This window comes from Ambystoma mexicanum, chromosome 2p (assembly GCF_040938575.1).
Source record: "Ambystoma mexicanum isolate Mex_15411 chromosome 2p, UKY_AmexF1_1, whole genome shotgun sequence".
In the NCBI taxonomy this organism is placed as follows: Eukaryota; Metazoa; Chordata; class Amphibia; order Caudata; family Ambystomatidae; genus Ambystoma; species Ambystoma mexicanum.
Genome location: NC_090923.1, coordinates 105,111,248 through 105,136,744, shown reverse-complemented (window position 1 = coordinate 105,136,744; position 25,497 = coordinate 105,111,248). Strand labels below are relative to the sequence as shown.

The 25,497-nt window shown below is 43.9% G+C and overlaps 1 protein-coding gene across 1 annotated transcript in view; it reads right to left on the bottom strand.

Annotated features, from left to right (window-relative positions):
* COL7A1 (collagen type VII alpha 1 chain) overlaps positions 1-25,497 on the bottom strand; it is a 782,081-nt gene that overhangs the window by 47,892 nt on the left and 708,692 nt on the right. Inside the window, exons 109-115 of the mRNA XM_069646196.1 lie at positions 20,847-20,882; positions 20,679-20,759; positions 19,204-19,257; positions 17,831-17,884; positions 17,672-17,734; positions 6,312-6,374; positions 2,480-2,596 (exon numbers count right to left, since the gene is read on the bottom strand). Coding sequence (XP_069502297.1) covers positions 2,480-2,596; positions 6,312-6,374; positions 17,672-17,734; positions 17,831-17,884; positions 19,204-19,257; positions 20,679-20,759; positions 20,847-20,882 — 468 coding nt within the window. The remainder of the gene's footprint in view (positions 1-2,479; positions 2,597-6,311; positions 6,375-17,671; positions 17,735-17,830; positions 17,885-19,203; positions 19,258-20,678; positions 20,760-20,846; positions 20,883-25,497) is intronic.

Here is a 25,497-nt window from a genome sequence, read left to right as displayed (position 1 = left end):
CTTAGTAAGCTTTCATTTCTCACACGTTTGCCAGGGTTTCCTGCTTTCCTCACCTGTTTCCCAGCCTCCTCACCCCCTGCTCACCCACCAGAACCGGATTGGTCTGGGACTCTAGACACACAAGCCCGGAAGATCTTTGTAAATGGATTTACTTTAGTGCGTGCAAGCAAAGCTCCATCAGCCATTTGTGTATACTGTGGAGATTAGCATGCATCACAACTAGATAGAATTGTGTAGATTAGCATGTGTCACATCTAGACAGAATTGTGTAGATTAGCATGTGTCACATTTAGATAGGATTGTGTAGATTAGCATGCGTCAAATTTAGATAGAATTGTGTAGATTAGCATGCCTCACATCTAGATAGGATTGTGTAGATTAGCATGCATCAAATTTAGATAGAATTGTGTAGATTAGCATGCGTCACATGTAGATAGGATTGTGTAGATTAGCATGCGTCACATGTAGATTGAATTGTGTAGATTAGCATGTGTCACATCTAGATAGAATTGTGTAGATAAGCATGCGTCACATTTAGATAGGATTGTGTATATTAGCATGCGTCAAATTTAGATAGAATTGTGTAGATTAGCATGCGTCACATTTAGATAGGATTGTGTAGATTAGCATGCGTCACATGTAGATTGAATTGTGTAGATTAGCATGTGTCACATCTAGATAGAATTGTGTAGATAAGCATGCGTCACATTTAGATAGGATTGTGTAGATTAGCATGTGTCACATCTAGATAGAATTGTGTAGATAAGCATGCGTCACATTTAGATAGGATTGTGTAGATTAGCATGCGTCACATTTAGATAGGATTGTGTAGATTAGCATGCGTCACATGTAGATTGAATTGTGTAGATTAGCATGTGTCACATCTAGATAGAATTGTGTAGATAAGCATGCGTCACATTTAGATAGGATTGTGTATATTAGCATGCGTCACATTTAGATAGGATTGTGTAGATTAGCATGCGTCACATTTAGATAGGATTGTGTAGTTCAGCATGCGTCACATTTAGATAGGATAGTGTAGATTAGCATGCGTCACATTTAGATAGGATTGTGATTAGCATACGTCACATTTAGATAGGATTGTGTAAATTAGCATGCATCACATCTAGACAGAATTCTGGAGATTAGCATGCTTCACTGTTACATAGAATTGTGTAGTTCAGCATGCGTCACATTTAGATAGGATAGTGTAGATTAGCATGCGTCACATTTAGATAGGATTGTGATTAGCATACGTCACATTTAGATAGGATTGTGTAAATTAGCATGCATCACATCTAGACAGAATTCTGGAGATTAGCATGCGTCACTGTTACATAGAATTGTGTAGTTCAGCATGCGTCACATTTAGATAGAATAGTGTAGATTAGCATGCATCACATTTAGATAGGATTGGGTTAATTAGCATGCATCACATCTAGACAGAATTCTGGAGATTAGCATGCGTCACTGTTACAAAGAATTGTGTAGATTAGCATGCGTCACATTTAGATAGGATTGTGTAGATTAGCATGCGTCACATCTAGATAGAATTGTGGAGATTAGCATGCGTCACTGTTAGAATTGTGTAGTTCAGCATGCGTCACATTTAGATAGGATAGTGTAGATTAGCATGTGTCACATTTAGATAGGATTGTGTAGATTAGCATGCGTCACATCTAGATAGAATTGTGATTAGCATACGTCACATTTAGATAGGATTGTGTAAATTAGCATGCATCACATCTAGACAGAATTCTGGAGATTAGCATGCGTCACTGTTACATAGAATTGTGGAGATCAGCATGCATCAGGTAGAATTATAAGGGGTTAGCAAGCGTCACATGTAGACAGTGATTCCACTTGCTAACCCTACTAACTAAAAAAGAACTTGCCCCTCTGCATACACCTCTCAAACTCTGAACCAAACACAACCATACCTCTACAGCCCAACAAACCGCATGCACTTCACTGCACTACAACAACAATACAAACAACACACAGCCTCACACAACAGCATTGTTCCATGTGTTAATATCCCCACAAAAATATTGCAATACAAAAATATTGCCATATTTTTGCGGCGATATTGACCCATGGGCCTTGCGGGGGCCACCCCTGCAACCCCTGCATTATTTTAAAATGTGCAGGGGATACCCCCGCAACCGCGCTCCCACAAATTATCCACCCCAAAAATATCACCTATGGCGAGACAAACGGCCGTATGTACGGCGATATTTTTGGTGGGGATATTTTGTAGGGATACCAACAGCATATGACGGCTACCAACTGAAAAACACACCTGTGTAAACCGAACTGAAGCTGCCAGCAGCACACCACAGCTCTCTTGCTCTTTTCTCCTGGTCAGTCCCACTAACCTCCACCCTCACCCTCTTGCCTTACAGTTGCGCCAGGGAACCAGGCAGGTGGTGATAGTGCATGGTATAAGTGACCTTTAACATAACATAACATAACATACCTTTTGTCCTTGGATACCTTCAGGGCCTTTAGAGCCAACTGGGCCAGGAGGACCAGGTGGACCAGGCACTCCATCAACTCCTCTAGGGCCTGGCATTCCAATAGCACCTGCCACACCCTAAAGAAAGAATAGAAGGGTCTTCTATAAGTGATGAGAAAATGTGACTAATCCACACATGTTGCATGCAAACATCCTAACAAGTGTCAAGCTTATCAAAGCCACAGCTTCTATGATAGGAGAATAAGAATAAAGTATATAACACATTGCACTTTCCATATCTCATGTTTGCGTTACACATCAGTGGTTCCTCGCTATTGTGTAATGGCCATGTGCTTCTGTCCAGAATATAATGAGCAACATTTTGTCCTAAAGACAGGAAGAGTTGCGTGCAGTGAGGCTTTGCTCCCTGTCCTAGATTATCAACGTGTTTTGAATGTTTGTGAGACAGGACACACCTGACACAAATTCTATATGATATGGCTGTGAATGGAGAAGCTGATGACGCGCGTATGATGTCTTGCACATCTGATGCGTGTGCTGCGGCCACACAGTCCACGAGCAGTAGGTGTGTTAAGGTTCCTTGCTTTTGAGAGACTTTCATTACTGAGAGATGGCTCGTACTTGTGACTTCATTGGTGCCTTGTTGGAATAAGTTTCACTGTCCATGAGCTTAGTTCAGCCATCAAGGCCAAGTCATGAAGAGAGAAGTTGGTTGCATTCAGCATGAGGAGCAACACATGTAGCTACAGAGTCAATGTTTCTCTCGATTTCAAAGATGCAGGGCTAATGTCATTCAGTGTTGGTTCTTGGAATGCTGCTGCTGGGAGTTCTTTGTCTTCTGAGGAATTGGATGCAGTTGACTTTACATCTGTTTATATCTGCTTTTAGCTTCACAGAAGAATATCAGTCTTCCATAGTATGAAATGACGATGAAGACGCTAACATCTTCACTCCATCACCTTCACCCCTACATATTCCTTTTACACCAAATTGGCCATGGTGTGGCTTGTTGCTTGGTGGGCACTGCCTTTTATAGTCTAGTTCAACATTATTTTCCATTTGAAGTCAGCCAGTGAAGTTCGCTTATGCATGAAGGTTCCATTGTGTATTTCTTAGTGCATTAGCTTGCTTGTCTATTTGCTGCACTGTCGAGACCACAGTAGGCCCATACCAGCTGCAGTGCTAGGGGCAGAGAGGAATACCTGCTTAAAGGCTTTAATTGCTGTGATTATACTGCCACTGTGCTGTTGCATGTTTCTCTCCAGCTGTTTGCTTATGTGGTGTTCTCAAAGATTACATCTGTATTGTCAAGGCTGTATCTCATTAGCAAAGAATAAGGAGGCACACAGTTACACTCATCTTTCTTTATGCACATTGAAGTTTTAAGAGTCCATATTCTCCACATGTCAACTCCGGTTGCACACCTTCTCCGATTCTATACTTCACAATATCTTAACCTTTTCCTGCCACACTCCTTCTATGGTCCTTCCCTCTTTGGGAAGGGACACTGGCCAGTATCATGAGGGTTTCTGCTTATTACAAAATTGCGAAATCTTTTTGAAGAAGCTCCAGTTGTCCTCCTTTGCTGTACAATCTGTAAAAATCTATGCATAGCACATATGCTGAGTAGAACTCTCTACTTAACACAGTGTCGGAACTGAGGTTCTGCCCTTACATGCGTTACTAGATTTCCTTTATTTCCCATAGAATTTAATCTACCTGCAGGCATGGTCCATGTCTTCCCCCATGGCCAACTAGTTGTCAAAACCTAGAGCAATGGGATTGAGATAATAGATAAAATATGCATTATACTTCCAGGGTGCAAAATCTGCTCTCGCCAATGGCCATTGGCTAGTGAAAATGGACTCTTGGTGAGTATAAATTGGGGTGCCCTGTGTATGTGCAGAATTGAAGTGCTGAGTGACATTTTATGGCTGGCTAGTAGCTTGCAACTTCAAATTTGTAATCCTATTTATGGAATGTAGACTTTGCTTCAGGAAGCAACAGGGAACTTTAAAAGTCATAGTGGGAAGTACATGGTGAGGAAGCAGATTGCAAGAGATTAATACAAGGGAGTGGGGAGCTACCAACGGGGGAGTTGGAGCAGACAGCCTAGTCTTAAGATAGGTGGGGAGTGAAATGGGTGCGGAACTAGGTGTTAAGGAGGTGCCATTTCTTCAATAAGAGGGTCTTGAGCTTTTTTATTAATATGTACAAGCAAAGAAACGGGGGGCGGGAGGGGTGCTCATGTTGATTTGGAGGAGGTTCTATAGTATGCTGTGCAGAGAGAGAAGGCCTGTCTTCTGGGTTCTTCCCTCTGCACAGGCAGGGTTTAAGTCTGCATGTGTCCTGGCCTCTTGGTGATTCATAGGCCTCTGGAGAGGTTGAGCCTCTCCGTGAGGTAGCTTGGCGACACCCTTGTAGATGACGCAGCAGGATTTGAAGTCAAATAAATGCTGGCAGCGGGAGCCAGTGCAGTTCGATGAGGGCCAGGGTGATGTGGTCAAAGTTGCAGAGTCTCTTGCAGCATTTAGAACACATGTCATGGGTGCCAGAGTGGTCACAGCAATGTCTTCCAGGAGGGTATTGGCTCCATCCAGGAGGCAGGGGTCCAAGGCTTGGACAGCAGATCTGAAGTTCTTTGCTGAGATGAAAGGCTTGACTGTTGGCAGTTGGAACGTTTTTACCAAGCTGTGTGTGTCTTCCTTGCTTTATGCTCCTTGAAGGAGAGCGGTCTGTCTATGGAGAAACCAAGGGACTTGTTGTCAGTGGTAAACTGGCGTGTCACGCCCGTGATGTTCACAGTGGTGAGCCAGGTCCGGATGTTAGGATGTTTGGTGTTGTTGGTCAGCAGTAGGAATTCTTAATTTGCAAACAAAAGCCTTCCTGTGGTTTGAATAATTGTTCTTCGCTTAACATAGACATATCAGGTTATCTTTCAATCATTTTACAGAGGGGGGTGGGGCTGAGAAGTGGAAGGGGAACTACTACAAGGGACCGAAAAGGTTTTGCTTGGTGCATAATTTGGGTGAGTTTCATTGGATAAATAAGATAACGTACATCTTCCAGTATAACTCTACTCTTTGCATAGCCATTATAGTTAGGCCCACTGTCAGAGTCAGTAACACATCTTTGAAAATTGTCCAGATAATACATTGCATGCACATGATCTCCTGAAAAGAAATGTACTTTTGAGATCAACTTGATCAAAAGTTACAAAATCTATTTGATAAATATACAACAAATACTAACAGAATCAATATGATCATGGCCAATTAATGTTTTAAACTCTTGATAATAAGGGGATAATGAAAATAGAGGACATAAGACGATAGCAAATCACAAACCTTAAAGTTTAAAGGAGTATGGCAGGTACTGAAATTATGATTTTTAGAGAGGTAATGATGAGAACATTAAGCATCTTAATAACATGCTTAATCTACCCTCTCAAAGAAGAGGGAAAGGTATTTTCAGCCATCCTAATAAGTGACATGAAAAACTCACAATTAGGCTGTATTCGTAAATTCAAAACATATGCAGAGAATCAAAATCCTGACACATTATTGACTTCATAATTTGCCAATGGTGTGCCACATAATTCCTCTACCCCAGCCACAGAAATCGGTGCTCTATGCCCCATCATTTGAGAGGACCGGATAATCGTTAACAACAAACAACAAATGTACAATTCTTCACTTGGAGTACCACCTTGGCATGACCGCTGAGAAGCCTATGCAACCGTGCTTGTGTCGGGGCCGAAAGCCACACGACGATGATGGATTACACCATGCATGCCATGGTCAACCGTCCCCTCCTTTACAGTATTACTCACCCGGTCTCCCTTGTCTCCCTGGTCGCCTTTGATCCCCTGCTGGCCGTTAAATCCCCTGTCTCCCTGTGGAAAGATGAAAACGTCATGGCAGGACCTAGGCTTGGTATACATTTTCACATCACAGTTTACTAAATAATCCATCGCACACTGCATCTGGATCTTAAGTATTTTAAAAGCCACATGTCTTTAACCAGTTTGGAAAACCGCCATGAAGCAGGTGGGCTTGTATTCATTGCGCCATTTACACTGGGGAATATAAGCTGTCAGAGAAGATCACTGCAGAGGTGTGATGTTTGCGGCAAGTAGGTCACATTTTATTCTGAGCAGCAAGCTTTTCGCACGCCTCGCCTCAACGAAATGAATGTTGGCACAAATATTGAATACAAACTGCAGATGGTATTTGCAATAATATTAAACCAGAGACTGGAGCGGGGGATCTTCATGCTTGAGGGACAGGGTAGAACCTTACTCTGATGTTGTGCAAAAGAGATGACTGTGGGGCTTTCTGGCGCTGTAATTTAAAATTGTTGACGGCGACAATCCTCATGAAGTATTACCTTTAATATTTACTTTTGTATTCTATATAATGAATATTTCATAGACACGGCTTGAGAAGGATAGTAAGATCAATTTTTGACAACTATGCCTAAGAGTTTTCTGGTTTTGATGCAGTGTCTTTCTCCGGGTTGCAAGTTGAAGGATTGTAGGTACTGGGACATTTGTGGAAGTTCAATACATGTGAACTAGAGCTCTCTCCCTCTCTCTCTCTCTCCCTCTCTCTCTCTCTCTCTCTCTCTCTCTCTCTCTCTCTCTCACTCTCTCTCTCTCTCTCTTTCTCTCTGAGGCAGGTAGGAGGAGCGGAACCAATTATCTGCCACTCCCATAAAGTCGGGCGCTACTGAAACTTGGTTTCACTGCAGTAAATAGAAGGCTGCCCTGGAACATGGAAATATGGCAATGGGCCACGCAGTAGGACAGAGGCCGGCAGAGGCGTTGCTAGGGGGTGGCTAAGGGTGCTATAGCCCCTGGTCTTTTGGTTGTAGCCCCGGACAGAATCTCAGGAGCTACAACCAAAAGTCTAGCTAGCCCCCAGTCCTGACAGTTCCAACATTAGCGTAGCCCCGGATCGTTTCCAGACCTAGCAACACCACTGGAGGCCGGCATGGGTATACCAGTAATAGAAGATTTCTGAATTCTAGCCAGCAAATTCAGTTCAGGGTCCTGAAGTCAGGCCCTAACCAGCCTTCAAATGCAGCAGTCTGAGCTAAGGCTACAATAACTTTAATTCGATTTAAATTGATACATACCTCTCTCTAAAATTGAATTGCTGCACCTGGCTGGACTGATCTTACTATTCCGATACATGCTGCTACACTGTTGTTGTGTCTTTGTTGTAAGGCGCTCTAATACCCAATCAGTTGTGATTGCACAGCATACAACATTGTAAAAACTAATACATATATGTAACCATGCTGTTGGCATTCTGTGAGTGTCTTTAAGAAACTCCTACATCAGTCAGTCGTTTTGTTGACTTAGTATTCTTGTTCAAGACATATATAACGCAGCCTTGTTGTATGTTGCGTGTCATTGTATTAAAGACCTGGATACCCGGTCATGCCATTGTCTTCAGGTGCATGTCTTAAAGGCCCTTGTATCTCACGAATCTTGTATGTTGTGCGCCAGACAACCTATTCCTGCTGTTGGCTGCATGGGAGTGTACGGAGCACCCACATATGTCAGTCGTGATGCTGACTGGTTTGAAGGTCCAAATATCTTAGATGTGTTGTTGGCAGTGAGCAATTGCCTTGTTGCTGGGGATGTGTTAAATGCCTTGAAGGCTAAGATAGAACGCTGAGGTATCCCACTCATATCGTTGGCTGTGAGTGCTTTTGATGTCCCAGCTACCTCCTCCATGTGCTTTTCTTGTTTTGATGGCTCTGCAAACTATGTCATGCTGTTGCTAGTTGTATGGGCCATGAAGCGCCGTCTATGCCTGCCATTATGAAGCTGTGAGTGAACATCTTGAAGGCCCGTCTATTTATGCTTTGGTGTTGCTTCAGGTGGGCACTATGAAGGCCTGTCTATCTCAGCTATGGCGTAGATGTGTATGAAGACCTTGAATGCCCATCCATCTGTGCCATGTTACTGGATGTGAGTGTCTAGAAGGCACATCTATATCAGCCATGTTGTTGCTGTGGGTTGGCGGTGTTCAGTTGTTTGGGGGTAGGTTTTGCGAGGCCCCCCCAATATGATGAGCATGGAGAAACAGAGATTTTAGCCAAACCCAATCGAGGAAGGCAGAAGAACAGCAAGACCCGGGAGGGCTGTGAGAGTGGTCTAGAGCTACGTAACACAACACTAATAATTCAAGTTAGACAGCTAAGTATACACATGTACAATCATTTATTAGGCCTTACAAATACACACAAAACAAGTAAATCCTCTAGTGAAATACTGTCACACACCTTCTATAAAACACATATCTATGACAGGACCTGCGGCAGAAGCTTATGCTTAATTTGCTCACACTATAGGAAGAACACTTTTTGGGTGGCTTATAACTTCGCTTACCCTGGACGAATCCTCACCAGACTTTGCAAAAAGGTATATTGCCCCATCGGAATGGTTTTGTCCAAGGTGTTGGGGGGGGCAAAGTTATAGGGGGGTACCAAAATGTGTGGAAATCCTCATAGACGCAATGGAAAAAAGGTTTTGCTCACCCCTACAGCCCAAACCGCTTTATGGATTTTCACCAAATTTGCATCAGGAGCAGCGTGCTTTTGTGAATTTGGTGTAAATCTGTCCAGTCGTTTTTTTCAAAAAACGGCCAATAAGTATGTAAAACATATTTTTGGGATATCTGGGTCTGGTCTGCGGAATCACTTCCCTATTCGGGACGGGGATACCCCCTAGACCAATCAGGGTCCGGCGTGATGTCTGCGGACATCGTACACGCCTGCTGATTGGATGATGAAAAACTTGAGCTGTGTCAGATATTTTGAAACGGTCGATATGTTGGCTTTGCCACGGACAGCAGCTGTTGTCCGCGGACATCGCGGTAAAAACATGTTAAAAAGACAACATTGCACTTGTCAAACTAATGAAACAATCTCTGGGGAGTTGAGGGTGATGAGGATGGGATGTAATAAGGCCATAAAAAGCCAAAAAAACTAGTGTTTTTCATCTCTGAAGTCTGCAAACAGTCTGGATGTTCGGTGACAGTCCTGTGATGCCCGCGAACATCTCAGATGTTCGGGGACATCCATCCATATTTCTGCTTTACAGGGTTGGTGAAAAGCAGTTTTTGTATGGCTTATAACTTTGGTGCCACTCAATGGAACTGCATGACATTTTGCAATATCTTTCTAGACCTGACTCTGAATGGTACTGCAAAGTCCGGTTCTGTTTTGCCAAGAGGGAGCAACGTTAGTGGGGGGTTCCCAAAATATTTGAAAGGCTTATAAATTTGGTGCCATTTGACGAATAAGCACACCAGTTTGCAAAACCATTTTAGACACATATTTGAATGTTTTTGCAAGGTTTGGTAGGATTTTGTCGAGAGGGGGCAAAAATAGAGTGGGGTCTGTACATTGTTTGTCAAGGGGGGGCTAAGTGATATGACTATTTTATGTCCATATATTTTGACACTTTTCAAAAAATAAAACATGGACGGATTTGCAGCAAACTCGTGCAAGGAGCATTGGCAAGGACCTGAAAGCATGGTTTTGCAAATGTGACTGTGTTTTATTTTTTTGAAAAGTGTCATAATGTAGGTACACAAAATTGTGATTTACCTTTGGTGACTGAGGTATAAGCCTGTGGCTATGGGCAGTGGCCAGATTGTCTGGGTCATGGCTAAACTTCATGAACTAGACAATCTGGCTACTGGCCTAGACCACGCGGGATCAGTGATGGGGTTAAAGTGGGTATGGCCACCAGGGACCGGCTATGTGGTAAAGTTTTTGGAAATCTGGATAGGTTTGAATGGGAAACAACATTCTGCTCGTGGCTACAGTCCGAAGTGCTGGACAGGATTGCAGCAAACATTCGCGAGGGGCATCAGCAAGAATCTTGAAGCATGGTTTTGCAAATCTGTCCTGTGTTTTATTTTTTCTAAAGTGTCAAAAAAAGTACAACAAATTGTGAAATAGCTTTGGTGCCTGGGCAATGGCCCTGAGCCAGGACAAATGTGTACTCTGATTTGATAATTGGGGCATGCAGCATGGCCGAAGCCCTAGGTTTGAATGGTCAAAAATATTATGCTTGCGGCTACAGCCTGAAGTGCTGCACTGGATTACAACAAACCTGTGCGCAGAGCATCAGCAAGGACCTGAAAGCATGCTTTTGCAAATCTGTCCCGTGTTTCACTATTTTGAAAGTATCAAAAGGTAAGTACAAAAAATAGTGATAAAATTTTGCTGCCTGGGCCGTGGGCCTGGCCCTCAGCAAGGACAAATGTCTACGCTGATTTGCCTATTGGGGAATGCGGCATGGGCAAAGCCCATGCCACATGGATTGTGGAAACTGCCCATGGCTGCAAGCCATGAGCACTGGGCATTGGTTACATTATGAGGGGTATAGTGGACACTGAACTAGGATGCAAGGTAGGTGCAATATATCACGGGGATGGTTTGGTGGGGCTGGGGTCATGGTCGAGCCTCATGCCCTAGGCAATTCAACCATGACTTGCAACCCCAGGTTACGCTGCTGATAACGACACACATCAGTATGCATTGCAAAACATTTTTGTTAAAAGAGGTTTACAGTTCTTTCATATATGTTAAAAGAGGAATTATTAATAACTTATATACAGTGATGTAACATGATGAAACATTTTCACGCATTAAAACACATGAAAGTCACAGAAATACTTTGTTAAAGGGACGTTATGGTTAAGTTGCACTGATAAAAACATATGAGATTCAATGAAAACATTTTGTTAAAGGGACGTTATGGTTACAAGTAAAGCCGAAACCCCACAGAAATTCTCCAGTTATGGTAAGCTAAGCAACCATAACTCACGCCACCACTGTGCACTGCTAAGACTAACACCCACAAATGTCATTGATCACATCACTGATGACATCACTTATGAAATGAATTTTGATGAAAAGTCCCTACAAAGGGTTGTGTTTATAATGTTGGTAACAAGATGTCAGGGGTGATCGGGAGACCTATCATGTACTACTTAATGCATTAAAGAATGTACTCATCTAAACAAAACATTATATTGGATTGTTGTTGTTAATACAGGAACCTAATCATACATACACATAGGCAATGGCTGCAGCATGCACCATAGAAGTACACTATTTTTAATCTAGTAATTTTACATAGTAAAATAATGAATGGTACCTTATCAGAGTTTTGAGGAATTTTAAACATGGAATAAATAGCTAATAATTCAAGATTGACTATGTGTTAGTACAAACAATACATATGAAGACCCAAAATACATACAAATCAGAGGTACATACAGGGAAACTAAAGTAAGGAAGAAAGAAACAACATCACCAGTAAATGTCAATAACATTAAAATTCATCATCATGTATACAAATTAATTGTGTTTTTGAGGCCTGCTTATTGCCCCATGTATGTGCACCATGAGCTGAGACCAAACCCTAAGGAAAGTACTTTACGAACATACAAGAAGGTTAACATCTACATATATAGCACCTTTTAAATGTTCATATTCTGACTGTCAGTGAACAAAACATCCTGGCTAAGATATGTCAGTGAACAAAACAAGTCACCCAGATATGTGATGCCATCAGTGATATCATCAATGCCATTTGTGATGTCATCATTGATGTCCTGGGTGTTAGTCTTAGCAGTACACGGTGGTGGTGTGAGTTATGGTTGCTTAGATTACCTTCCACTTTTCCCCATCCCCTTGCACTTTTCCCGTTGCCTCTCTGCTGCACTTGCGCAATCTAAATGGCACTGGGCCTAGTAACATTGTTTTTTTCCCTCCTTTGTTCCCCTCACTTGCCTCATCGCACCCTGGTGTATGGACGTGCTATACATAAAATATCATATCATATCACATATAACTGTCGAATTTCTGTTTTTCTGTTACGGTTTTACTTGTAACCATAACGCCTCTTTAACAACGTTTTTCCACTGAAATTCATAGCTTTTTATTAGTGCAACTTAACCATAACGTCCAATTAACAAAGTTTCTTCTGTGAATACATACATATATATACACATTCACCATTAGGAGAAGAAAGAAAGCCAATACTCCTTTAACCAATTAAACAAAGTTAAGTACTTATATGCATGAAATGTAGACTCTTCAGAATAAATTGCTCCCCTAATGCTTAATTATTTCAGGGAAGGGCTGATTTAGGGACAGAACGTTATGCCAATGTAACCCAATGGAAGACAGGGGTGCAGAAACAGGTATGTTAACTTACCTCCCTGGCTCTGCATTCTCCCGAAATCTTTGCTGGGTTTCTGGATTCTGTTGGGGACACAGTCTTCTGTGCTTGGTTCCATCGAGTAAGGCCCAGTGATCGTGAGTGCAAAGATTTAGGCACTCATTATGAGTGACCCGGTCCAGAAAAAAGTGCCGGTAACAATGGTTACCACACCTTTTCCAGATCAGGTCACTCCGAGTCTGCCGTTGGGGGCTGTGAATTACCGGCAGGCCTGACCTGCCGGTTGTTCAGGCCCCTACCGGCAAATAATTCACTGAAGCACCGGCACCGTTCCTGGACTCCACGGGAATGGCAATTTACTGTTCCGCCATCTACCCGTAATATCCCGGTATTACCGGGAAATCAAATGGTGGAAACGGTAAGCCGAGGTTGCTGGTAGGGCCTTAGTGTTGGTCAGTCACGGTATATAGGAATCAGTTCCTCACAGCTTCCAACAGAACACCAAAATGAAGGAAAGATGCAGACTTCTGCAGAGCAGACTACTTCAGGACACCTCCAGGGAGCGATGAAAAAGAGTTGCAACAGGAGTCATTGCGATCATGTGCTGGCAGGCAATCTTCAATGCAAGAATAAAGGAGCAGATTGGGCACAACTTCTGTTAATTGAAGAAAGATGAAAATGCCAAAGAGGGCATCTTATTACGCAAGTTGAAGATCCACCAGGTTCCATGATGCACTCTAAATGGCGACAGCTGCAGCAATGTATCCCAGGAGAGAGCTGGTCATACCACTAGTTGGCAGGAGTGGACTGGGAACCAAAAGTGGCTCTATAGTTTTTTTGTTTTTCTAAGGTGGCCTTATATTTCAAGCTAAAATCACATCTTAGCTGCATGCAGCAATCAAAACAATTCTGGGTGCTCTTAGAATTCCCTCTAGGCCAGCACGGCACTGTCGGTTGGTCCCAGGGACACTTCCGAAGGCAGAGAAGGCACGGCTAGAGCAGCAGTTGAGACTTGTTGTTGCCACCGGTCCAGGGGTCAGCACTGGAGTCAATACTTGTCAGCTACACGAGTCTTCTTCGTCGTCAGCTGGTTGCTCTTCTTTGTAGGGGTCATGGCTCCAACAATGATCTGTGGAATGGCTGCAGGAGCTTGCAAACGCCCACCAATGGCATCTGCACCATTCAAACTGGCTGTGACTATCCAACCATGGATAGCCACTGACCACAACATCTCCCCAGCAACAGACATTCAGTCGCAAGGATGTATACTTGGACCAGACAGTCCCAGCCCCCACATTCACACTTACAAACAAACCGCCCCTTTGCCTGGTGGTATTTCCGACCTGAGAAGGCTGGAAGAAGGCAAAGAACAAAATAGTCAGAGGACAAGCGAAAACCTTGTGTTACGGCCATCTTAGAGTGCTAGCCACCTTTAGTAGCCATTTGCAGTCATTGCAAAAGTGCACAAGTAAAACGTTACAAAAATGGTAGAAAAATAACTGCTGCCACCAGCATATTGTAAAACATACCAAAAATCCAGCATAGAAAAAGTTGTAACGATGCAAAGTATCCTAACCACACTTAACTTTAAAGTGATGCATGCAATTGTAACAATTAAAGAAATTCTCAAAGAGAGACATAGGGGCTCATTCCGAGGTTGGTGGTAAGCCTCGGGTAGTACCAGCAGCTTACTGTCAACCTCGGCTTACCGTTTCCACCATGCAGTATCCTGGTATTACGGGCGGCAGAGCAACGGTAAGTTCCCATTCCCATGGGGTCCAATAGACCTGCATGGGGTGGGAACCACTGAAGCACCAGCACCGTTGTTAACAGTGCCGTATACTTCAGTGAATTGCCTGCTGGTAGAGGCCTCAGCTACCGGCATTTCAGGCCTGCCGGTAGTTTACTGTCCCTACTGGCAGGCTTGGAGTATGCCATTCCGGAAAAGGTGCCAGTACACAGTGTTACCGGCTCCTTTTTCCAGACCGACATACTCATAATGAAGTCCATAGTCTCTCAGTACTGATAGTCATATAGACTGATCAGTTTCCCATAAGAATGACCAAAAGGGCAAGAGAAGCAAAGCATAATGCTTTGCGTACCTCTAACAAGTCAGAGGAGGGTTCGAAGAAAAGCAAAAAGAAAAGGTGTCTCAATGAAGTCAATGGGAGGAAAGCAGCAAAAAGAAAAGCTTTCCTGATAGGCACCATGAAGGTCTGTCTATCTCAGCCATGTCGTGAGGGAACACCTCAGCGGCCTACCCATCTATGCCAGGTTAATGGATGTGAGTGAGTATGTATCTTCATGTCCTAGGTTCATGAAGATCCTGAATCCTCATTAATGTAAGTGGGTGTATATGAGTGTATTTGTAACCCGCGTTACTCATTCAAGTTGGTGGCTCAGAGACACTATATTAAAGACCCAACAATGTATACGTGGTTTTGGTTGTGTGTGTCCCAAATGCACAGCTATTTACGCCGCTGTGGCATTGCAGCCATATACATAGCCCTGAGTGCATGTCCTGAAGGCACATTCTATCTCACCCAAGTTGTAAATGTGAGCGTGGGCATTGTAAGGCCAGATAGCTTGCCATAGGTGTGAGTGTATACCTTGTAGTGGCAGATATTCAGCCAGCTACCCACACCACATTGCTGGCTATGAGCAGGTAACGTAACTTGCAGTTGTTTGGCGCCTTAACGGTATGGATATGTTCAGCATGCTGTTGACTCTGGGTTATAAGCTGAAGGCACAGCAATCTCCTTCATGTTGATGCTGGTGATAAACAACAAGATGACTGAGATAAGTGAACATTCTAAATAAGGGGATATCTTTAATGTATCTTACTGGTGCCTTGAAGGTCCAGCCACCATTGGCATTTTGACCTTCGTGCACGAGTGTCATCAAGACCCATGCATTCCAATCCCCAAACTGTCTGTGTGTGAAACTCAAACACCTGGAATCTTGACCAAATAGTTAATTAAGTGTGTGAGTTCCATTATCAAACTGTTCTCTATGCATTGTTGCTGTACGTGAGTCTGAACTAGTTATATTCGGATCCGTGTAGGTGTACATTATCTGCGGATAAACATGTGTAATGTGTGACCACTGTACACATACTTCTGACCTCGAAGCGCCAGTCGGTGTGTGCATGGGGGCACTCACTTTGCTGGGGCAATGTAGTTTATAAAGCCATTCCTTGTGACTCTCTGCAGATGTTCAAGCACACCTTCATTGTTCTTGGACAGGAGAATTGAACAGTAACACTGAAGAACCCACCAAGAGCAGAATTTGACATGTTGAGCTCAAACCACACATATGTGGTAAACAGCCCTGTTCTAATTACAGACTACCCCTTTATGGACGTTGGCCGATGATCACCGGGATACTTGATTACCACGAGACCCAGTAATAGCTGTGTTCCAGTGACTAACCAAGAGTGCTTGTTCTGCATGAGCTGTGAACGAATTGTGTTTGTATTTATTGAAATCTATAGGGTTCTTGCGCCCAGGGGCGTTACAAACTGGGGTTAACAACGGTACAAAATAAGGAATAAGATTGCATATCATAAACCAGGGATAACGTAGATGTAAGTATTAGAAGAAGATGGCCTTTAAAACGGGTCGGACAGCCGTGAAGGGAAGTGGAAGGACGTATATGATGGGATCCAGTGAAGTGAAAGAGGGGTTTAGGAACAGAGAGAAAACGGAGGGATTGGGAGCACAGGGGGTGGGCAGGGGAGTAAAAGGAGACTAGAGAAGGCAGATGGGAAGGAGCACGGCCATGAAGACACTTAAAGACGATGCAAAAAAAGTGGAAAAAGACAGATATCGAAAGAAAGTAAGGAAGCAGAGAGAAAAGAAGGAGTAATAAGGAAACGTGAGGGGCGATGGAAGAGAAGAGGAATAGCAGAATTAAAGACGGAGGGAAGAGGGGCCAAGTGAGAAGAAGGGGGGCCAAGCAATAAGGCAGGGCAGTATTTAAGACAAGGAACGGTGATGGAGAAGACGCAGCTCGTAACCAATGCCTTGTGTGGGGTGCCAATCAAGTGCTTCTAGGGTCACAGCCCCTGCCACAGCTGCAAGGGGTGAAGCTGTGGCAATGAATACACAGCACCACTGCCCACGTCCTGTCATGCATTCCATTGGTGCACTCCAAGCACCTTTCTCTCTGTCCTAAAGAAAGCCTTTTCAACTAGACTCTTTCGGAAGCAATGATCAACACGTAGGCCGAATTCCTGATAAAGTTTCTTTTTGAGCTACATGGCATTGAGGATTTGTTAAGCCTCGCTGTGAGGTTTACATATTATCACCTTACTCACTTATATATCCACTTATGAGTTGATATGAGTCACAACCTTTGCTTCTCTAACCAGTGAATCGGTAGAATCTAGGTGATGTTACCCAATTGAAATTTCACGGAATACTTTTTTACCGAAACTTTTTTAACTGAAAACATCAAGTTTTTTAATTTTTTATTCGGGGGGGTTCTGCCCCTAAACACCAGTTTCCCTATGCTTCTAAACCCTCTCCAAACCGTTCCCCACCTCTCTTTACCCCAGCTCCCAAATGCATTTTAATTACAAATTCGATTTTATTTCTTTATTCCAGTTTCGGTAAACATGTTATTCTCTATTTTCTGTTCGGTAACATCACTATGATACCTTCGGGGAAATACACATGGCTGCATTCTTCCTTGGCTATACAAGTCATATCTTATTTGAGCACTTTAAATGACGATCTTTCAGGTGTTTACATTTGAGTAAATGGTGTTCCCTACATTTCTCAGGTTTGAATAGAAGGTTAGTATGAAAATGCATCCGTATAATTACACTTCACAGGCTACCTTTATTTTTGTTAACATCTCTCGTTATCTCAACAAAGAATTACATGCTTTGCTTATCCCTTTGTGTCTTACACCATCACACACCAGAGGCAAATTGTGACTTTGAATTAGTGCTTTACACAAAGCGATCTCACCTTGGGTCCAATGAGACCTTCCTTGCCCGGTGTGCCCGGGAGGCCAGGGACTCCGAGTTCTCCCTAGAAAAGAAAGACATTTCACATGGTTTAATAAGCCTAGTGGCACATCTCTGCACTTGGTTGGGATGCCACATGGAATTGATGATGTATCGTTACCGTGTCTCCCTTCCTTCCTTGAAGTCCCGTCCGGCCAGGCATTCCTGCATCTCCCTGATAAGAAGCAAATGGGAACAAGTTTGCTTAGCATGACCCAGGATCAGGCTATGCACAGTACAGAGAGCCCCTTGCAATGCCATGACCAAAAGCCGCCCTTACACCTTCTCGGTTATCCAACATTCTTATTGTGAGTTATTGTTAGTAATTTGCTGGACAACATGGAATATAAGGGATTTCTATAGGGTGCTACATATGGATAAAGGTGTCACAAAGCGTTCCACAGTTCAACAGACATGACAGCCTTGGAAGAGCGTGCTACTAAGCGGTTCACTAGGCATACCGCAGGAAAACAGCATGAAGGTCTACGGTTACCACAATTGGTAACCCGTTTTACCACAGCTAGGGTGGTAAAACAATGCTGCACATGAGCCATTTCTGAAATGGCACTTGCGGGAATTCATGGATAACCCATGCCTGTTAAAAAAAAATGGAAAAGGCATTCCCATCCCTGTTTGAGGAATAAGGATGCTTATGGAATAACTGAAAACATGTGTGGAAGGGTCAGTAGCGACCCTTCTGTGCATTGCACAGTCTGGACATATGGTAAGGCAATAGCCTTTGGAGGCTACACCCTTCGGGCAGGGGAAGTGATGCAGCAGTGCATTCATTAACTTGTGAAGACACGTTATTTTGGAGGTGGGCCCAGTGCAAATCTCTTGATATATTCCCACTCCCACCTAAGGGGTATTTTGTGTGGGATTCTGAATAGCATGCTGTATTGATCACATAGCCAGATGTGGCATGAGGTCAATACCTTACTTCTCCAAGTGACTATGTATGGTAAGAACAGGTGGCTGAAGAAATACTGCCCCTAATCACCATTGCCGCCACGCACCTGAGTGGAGGGTATGAAAAGGAAGGGAAATAGACAGACTAGATGACACTTTACCAACACCTTCTAAGGAGCTACGAATGGAGAAGGGCAAAAGGTGCCATCAGTGCCGGGTGGAGGCTTTGGTGCCAGTAGGTGCCAAGGGCTTATTGGGCACAGTCAATACCAATTCACTGTGTCGTGGGCAGCAATGATAGTACATTTGGATCTGAAAGGAGCACCCAAAAGTTATCATGCACCCCACCCCTGATCTGCCACTGGATGCAATCATGTTATAAGTTTGTCCAGAATCTAAGCATGGCCGGGATAAGATGAACAAGGGGGATTAGGTTCTCCTCCTGCCTACTACACATTAGCCAGTAATGTAGGTGATCACTCAGAGAAATCGCCATCTTATTCCAGGAGACAGAGTCAACGCAGGAGTAAAGCAGGTCTTTGCAGCACTCAGGAGTCATGCGCACGACTGCATCCTCGCTCTTACCTTGTCACCCTTTTCGCCGTCCTGTCCACAGGCGCCTTTCATCCCTCTTTCTCCCTGAAAACAGAATGATCATCAATGCGCTGTGCAATGCTGTGAACATCTTCAGGCATGTCTGCATTTGTAGCTTGTATTCCGAACATGTGAGCAAGCCAGTGGAACATAATTTTATTCATCACTAGCAGGACATCAGAGCAGCAACATATAGCATTTCTCAGTGGAGACTATAGACTGCCATCCAGTGAGCTAGGGGGAAGTGCACAGGGTAGTACTATGCCAGTGATCATTGCTTCCGCAATGTGCTGTCATGACAGCAGATGTTAAAAGGCTCTGTCGTGACTATAACACATTGTACATTTCATTCTGCCCCATTTACTCAGACCATATACATAACCCTGTCAATTCTATAGATATGGATATGTCAATGTTATGTCTCATGTATGTTTGTGCCCATATGCCCTTCTACCATATACTTTTCCTGACTCCACTGCTCCTACAATCCTCATCAGCAGTTGCCTGTGGCCCCCATACCGATGGCATTTAATTTAAGACTGAATTTCAGAGCCTCACTCTCTCTCGTGATGGAGCCACCTATCTGTTCCTAAGTCCCAGTCATGCTATTTGTCATGAACACTTTCCTACATGCCCATGTATCACTGCCCCCTATTCCCTTTATTTTACCACCATCCAAATGTACCCATCTCTTCAGCCATTCCTAGGCCCTTAGAGCGTGTTATCTTAGTGCCCCATGGCCACTCATGATCTAGCCCCACTGTCAGTGTTCCTAGATCTCCTAGTCCCTGTGGCTTCTAACATCTGCAGCCAGTGTATAGTGCTGCCAACCTCTTTGCAATTGCAACCAGTGTCCTCGTATCACCATCATGTCACATTCCATGTTCCCCTGTCACACTGTTTTTTTAGTCTCTCTGATGGTAGAGAGCAGATGAGACTATAGGTGGTATTATGAGGGAAGGGCTATAACAGGTGTTATCGGCCCACACACAAGCTGCGGGCCAGAGAAACAGTTGAAGACGCATCACAAAGGGAAGGTATGATAACACTTGTGACTGCGCTCCCAACATGACTGTCATGCTTTTATAACAGAGCAAAAGCACAAAAACAGGTTAAAAATCAGAAATGTCAGAAAGTAGTTGGAGAAAGTGCACAGACCTTGTACTGAAATATTGGTGGACGGAGCCACGGAAATTTGAGGCAAAATGTTGGGAGAGAAACAACAAGCTCTGTAACAGTGGTTAAGGCCCCCTGCCAACCAGTTGTTTGCAATGGCTCGCTGACATTCCAAATGGACAATGAGCATTCATTTGAAAAGTAAGAACTTGCATGTTAGAATATACAATATTTCATTTACAGTCTCCAGACAGGCATTTTAAAATATCGCAGTGCACGGCCTATCTAGGAATTTGCAGTGATCCCAAATGTAATAGAGAGGTAAGTCCCGGTAAAGGTGGGTGGCTTACCTTAGGTCCCCGCATGCCAAAGGGCCCAAAATCTCCTTTCTCTCCTCGACCGCCAGGTACTCCTTCCTTTCCGGGAAGACCCTAAAAAAAAGGGAAATGAATGGAGCATGAGTGCCTGATGCCTTCATATGGCAGAAGCGATGGGTCTGAGCTAGGAAAGGGTCTTACTGGCTCGCCGGGAACTCCAGACTCTCCAACCTCCCCCTGCAAACAAGACGACAGATGGTGAGAAAGGAGTTACACACTCAGGTGGAATGCTCTAGCTCTGAATATGAGTTTCGAGTGGGGCGGTGTGCAGTGGGAAGACAAGGTCACAACTGTGGAGCCTTTCAACGCACTAAGCAACTTCAGGCTGTAGCCCAATGTAACTTTGCTTTCTTCTCCCCGACCTGACTGTCTAATATCAACCGTCAACAGAAAGCCATTATCATCAGATAAGAGACCAGTCTTCATGTCATCTTTCCATCGCTGAAGGAGATTTGCTGAGGCAGCATTCTAAATGTCATGCCTGTGTATGTGCAGCCTTTGGAAAGAACACTGCCTTTGTAATCTCAAAAGTTGAATCTCAGGGAAGACACATTTACATAACAATGGATTAAAGAATGTCTCACTGACATGAACAACCCATGTTCTAACTCAAGGTCTTCTCTTTCATGCAGTGCAGGATGGCAGTCCCCCAATAATTACCACAGAATACTGAGCTCGTCATTGTTGCTTTTTCGACAGTCATTTATTTATTATTTCTATTTTTAAACATCCATTGGGAGCATATTGGTTTTGTTTTCAATTTCCCAAGGCAGGGGTGTTGCTTGGTCTGGAAAAGATCTGGGGCTACGCTCATGTCAGGACTGTCAGGACTCGGGGCTAGCCAGCTTTTTGGTTGTATCCCCTGAGCTTCTATCCAGGCCTATCCAGGCTATAGCCGCCCCCAGACTCCCCCGTAGTGATGCCTCTGGGTAATAGTGTCATTACATCCTCAGAGTCGGACAAATAGAATGGAAGCAATATTGAGTGATGGACTGATTCCCTTACACAAAAGGCCTCAGACTGGCACACGACACAGAGGCAAGAGGATCCCTTAATACACGATTTGCTAAAAGGCATGCCTTGCAAGGACAATCATGGCAACATGGGGTATACTTCTAGCCCATAGCAACTGAGCTGGGGGAAGAGTGATTTAACAGACACTATTCCTAGTTCCCAAGCACTCTGTCAGTATTGCTATCAGGATTCTCCACTGTACCCCTTTGCACTCTAGCAGCATTAGTTCAGTTATGGCATGGGACCTTGGGGTGCATTCTTCTCGGCGAAACATATAACATGAAAACCCCAGGACACTTTTACCATTTGCACATAGCTATGGGGATGTGGGTGCTTCAACCAGAATGTCATATAAACACACATTCTGCCATCGTCATGGAGGTTACATGTTTTAGTCAAAAAGATCATGGAGAGAAGAGTTTCATCACAGGTAGTTTGCTCATTAGTATTTGGGGGCTCTGCTTTTGTCGGGGGACCATTTTACAGTTCTTTTTCCACCCCAGCCCTGCTGGCCGGGTCATACTGAGAACAGTGATACACTGCGGAAGGTGAAATGTTACAGTGTTTGCATCTAGCACTAGCTCATGTCCGTCTGTTCGTGGGAACGGGCTCTCAGCGGATCTGCCAGGGAGCTGCGGCCGCAGGGACAAGTGAGACCGGGGGCCGCGCTGTGGTGCACAGGGCTCATGCCATTTTGATTTCACAAAATGGTTTCCAGGGCCTAGCTAAATACAGCATGTTTGGTCAATGTCTTCAGCCAGTGGTCCACCCGCCACCTGGGCCCTGGTGGCAGGGGGAACCCCTGACGAGCCATGGACTTCACAAGGGGGAGAGGCTGCAGGGGAGGGGGGCCTCATGGACCAATCCTCCCATACACTGTACTGCTGTGTCTTGTCTCGGTTGCAATGCATTATATTATATGTTCTGAGCAGTTGTCCTGCGGGTCATTCCTGAGAGTTGTTAGAATGCTGAGGCATTCTATGAGTGACAGCTCAGTGAATGTTGATGCATGAGGGTTCTCAAGCTATCAGTTGAGACCTGGACTGGAAATTCCTGAGGATGGCTGGCGGGCGTGCCCCTGCGGCCAACATACAAGAGTAACTGGAACATGTAACTATGCAAATAAAGCTATGTACCTTTCCACCATGGAGTTTAGAGCCATCTGTTCTGATGTCCTCTACTGGAGAAGTTCACTTTATAACATGTACCTCATAACAGTATTTCTGGAAATCCACCTAACTGGGACTTACCCACCTGGCTGTCGGAAACAGCTTTTCAGAACTACTGCACCCAGCATTTCTAGGACTCTGCATGCATCATTTGAATTTGTATTTATCCATTTCCACCCTCATTTAGAGGATGGAATGTTTTACAAACTTCAGGAGAGTTTTTAAAACTTTCACCTACAGAAATTGGAGTATAGAAATTAGTTATTTGGCCTAATGACATAGTGGTTGTTACCTCATGCAGAAATCTTATCAGATGTCCACCAGGCCAATAATGAAGCTGGAGGTAAAATCAGATTGTATTTCCAAATCCCGCCTGCTTTAACCGCCACCATCATGCGCATGACAGCCTGTTTTAATGGAGGGCTCATAAGAGTTTGCCATGGCCCAGTATTATGAAGATTGCAGTCATGGCAGGAGGGACACAGTTCACAAATGGAGTCCTGCATTGTGCAGCTATTGGTTTAAAAAATGGTGCCCCATGCATATGTGGGCGGTTTAGCATTTCTATTACATAAAAGCGCATGATCCTAAAATGGATTCTGCTGTGTGCAAGAGGCTTTGCATGGAGGTTGTGTGGCTCAGATGTTGCTTTTCGCTAATTTACAGCAGTCACTGTCACAGAATGGGGAAGATGTTTAGTGGTACAGCGATAGGTCTTTAATCTAGTCTAAAGCTCCATCTATGACTTCAGTGCTTTGGCTACTGTTATGGCTAAACTCTGGCTTTAGCTTTCTAATTGCATCTAAGCTGCCTTCTTTTAATCTATGCTCCTGACCAATGACATGGTTCTCATAGAGAGCATTGTTTGGGGTAGACTTTCAGTTCGAAATAGTCCCAGGACCATACAATTTGTATTTCACGTGCGTCTGAAGGATTTGAGGTCCTGGGTGTGTCCTTCCACTTATTCAACCAAGGCACAGCCTATTGGAAGCTCTTCCTGGAAGAGAGGTTTTGCAAGAGGTTCCCTAAAGAGGTTTAACAGGTTGGTACAGCTTCTGTACATTTGCTACTTGGTCACTTTCTCAATAGTTCATTTGCACAATAAAAGGAGCCCCAAATCCGTTTGTATGGGCTAGATTTGTAACCCATTTTGAACACTGAGATACCCTGGCCTAGCCTTTGGCTGCCTCCCCTTCCAGCTCCCGACAGCACTGCTCCTGCCGATTCTACTTAGAGGTTAAAGTCCACCACAAATGTTGACCCATCGCCCTAACATTACCCTTGGGAATCCATCCTAGGAAGTTGGAATGCATCAGGGACATCCTTCCAGTTATGGCATTTCATCTGTTTTATGGTTGCCGTCATTCTAATTTAGCTCCACTCCCGCTGTGGATGCAGCTAGGGTTGATCATGCCGTTGGCTCAACTCTAAATCCAAGCTGCCAAATACAGCTCTGAACACAGATAAGATGTAGCCAGAACACCAGGTTCTTTCCCTGTGGCACTGAGGGTGGGCTTTTCTCTTCATGCAACAAATGATCTATGCCATTGCGCCCCATTCATGACGCCGCCCTGAGATGCTCACCTCCCTCCATTCACCGTCTGCATTCAGGGTGGCTGTCTATATACTAGTGATCGATTCTCAAATGTCTCCTCTTTAAAGGGGATGAAGGATAGCTCAGAGGCAACACGTTCGTCTTGGAAGCAAGACAACGCAGAGCAACACAGGTTCGAGTCAAAATCCCGTGCTTAGAAACCACTCGTTGGTATTAAGCGTGTTATAAAAGAACAGTTATAATATTAATAATAAACCCATCGATGTAGTTGCTGGCCGCCTTCCACCTGTACTCCCAAGAATATTTCTACTTTGCAGGGTTTTAAAACCTTAAAAAGACACCTTCCCGACACACATATTGTCATCCAACATCATTGCTCCCCTCAGACCCTGCGAATATTCCATTTTACAGCTCTATAAATAGTGTCCTTTTGTGTGACAAGTTTCTCTAGTGTAAATCTGTTATTCGTTATTGTCGGCATTCTATGTTTATAATTCATCTCGATTGTTCACTTAGCCATTTCAACTTTGTACCCACTACCAGTTTAAAGCTCCCGTTCTTGGTATGTAACCTCCATGACGATGGCAGAATGTGTGTTTATATGACATTCTGGTTGAAGCACCCAAATCAAGACAAATTCAACCCCATTGGGAGCTCATGTAAATGGTGCACGAAAATGCACAATATGTATGTCCAAGCTCACCATTTGTCGCTGCCATCAGTCTCATTGGCCAGTTGTTCGTGCGTGCTCCACCAACCTTACTACTACCTCGCTTACCGTGCATGTATAGAAATGTAACAAAATGTTGTGGTTGTTAAATACTTAACATATAGTTTTCAATTGCAAAATGGGTATAGGTAACGCATTTGAAATGGCCATGTAAAAGGCACTAACAATGTAGAAAACATAAGCTTTGAAAAGACTCAATGAGTATTGTACATTATATGAATGTTTATGTCTCTTCCACATAATCTGCAACACATGAGGAAAATACCATTGTGGGCATATCCAAGGCCATTCCCCTTTCCTCCCCATTGAAGCCTGCCAGACGGA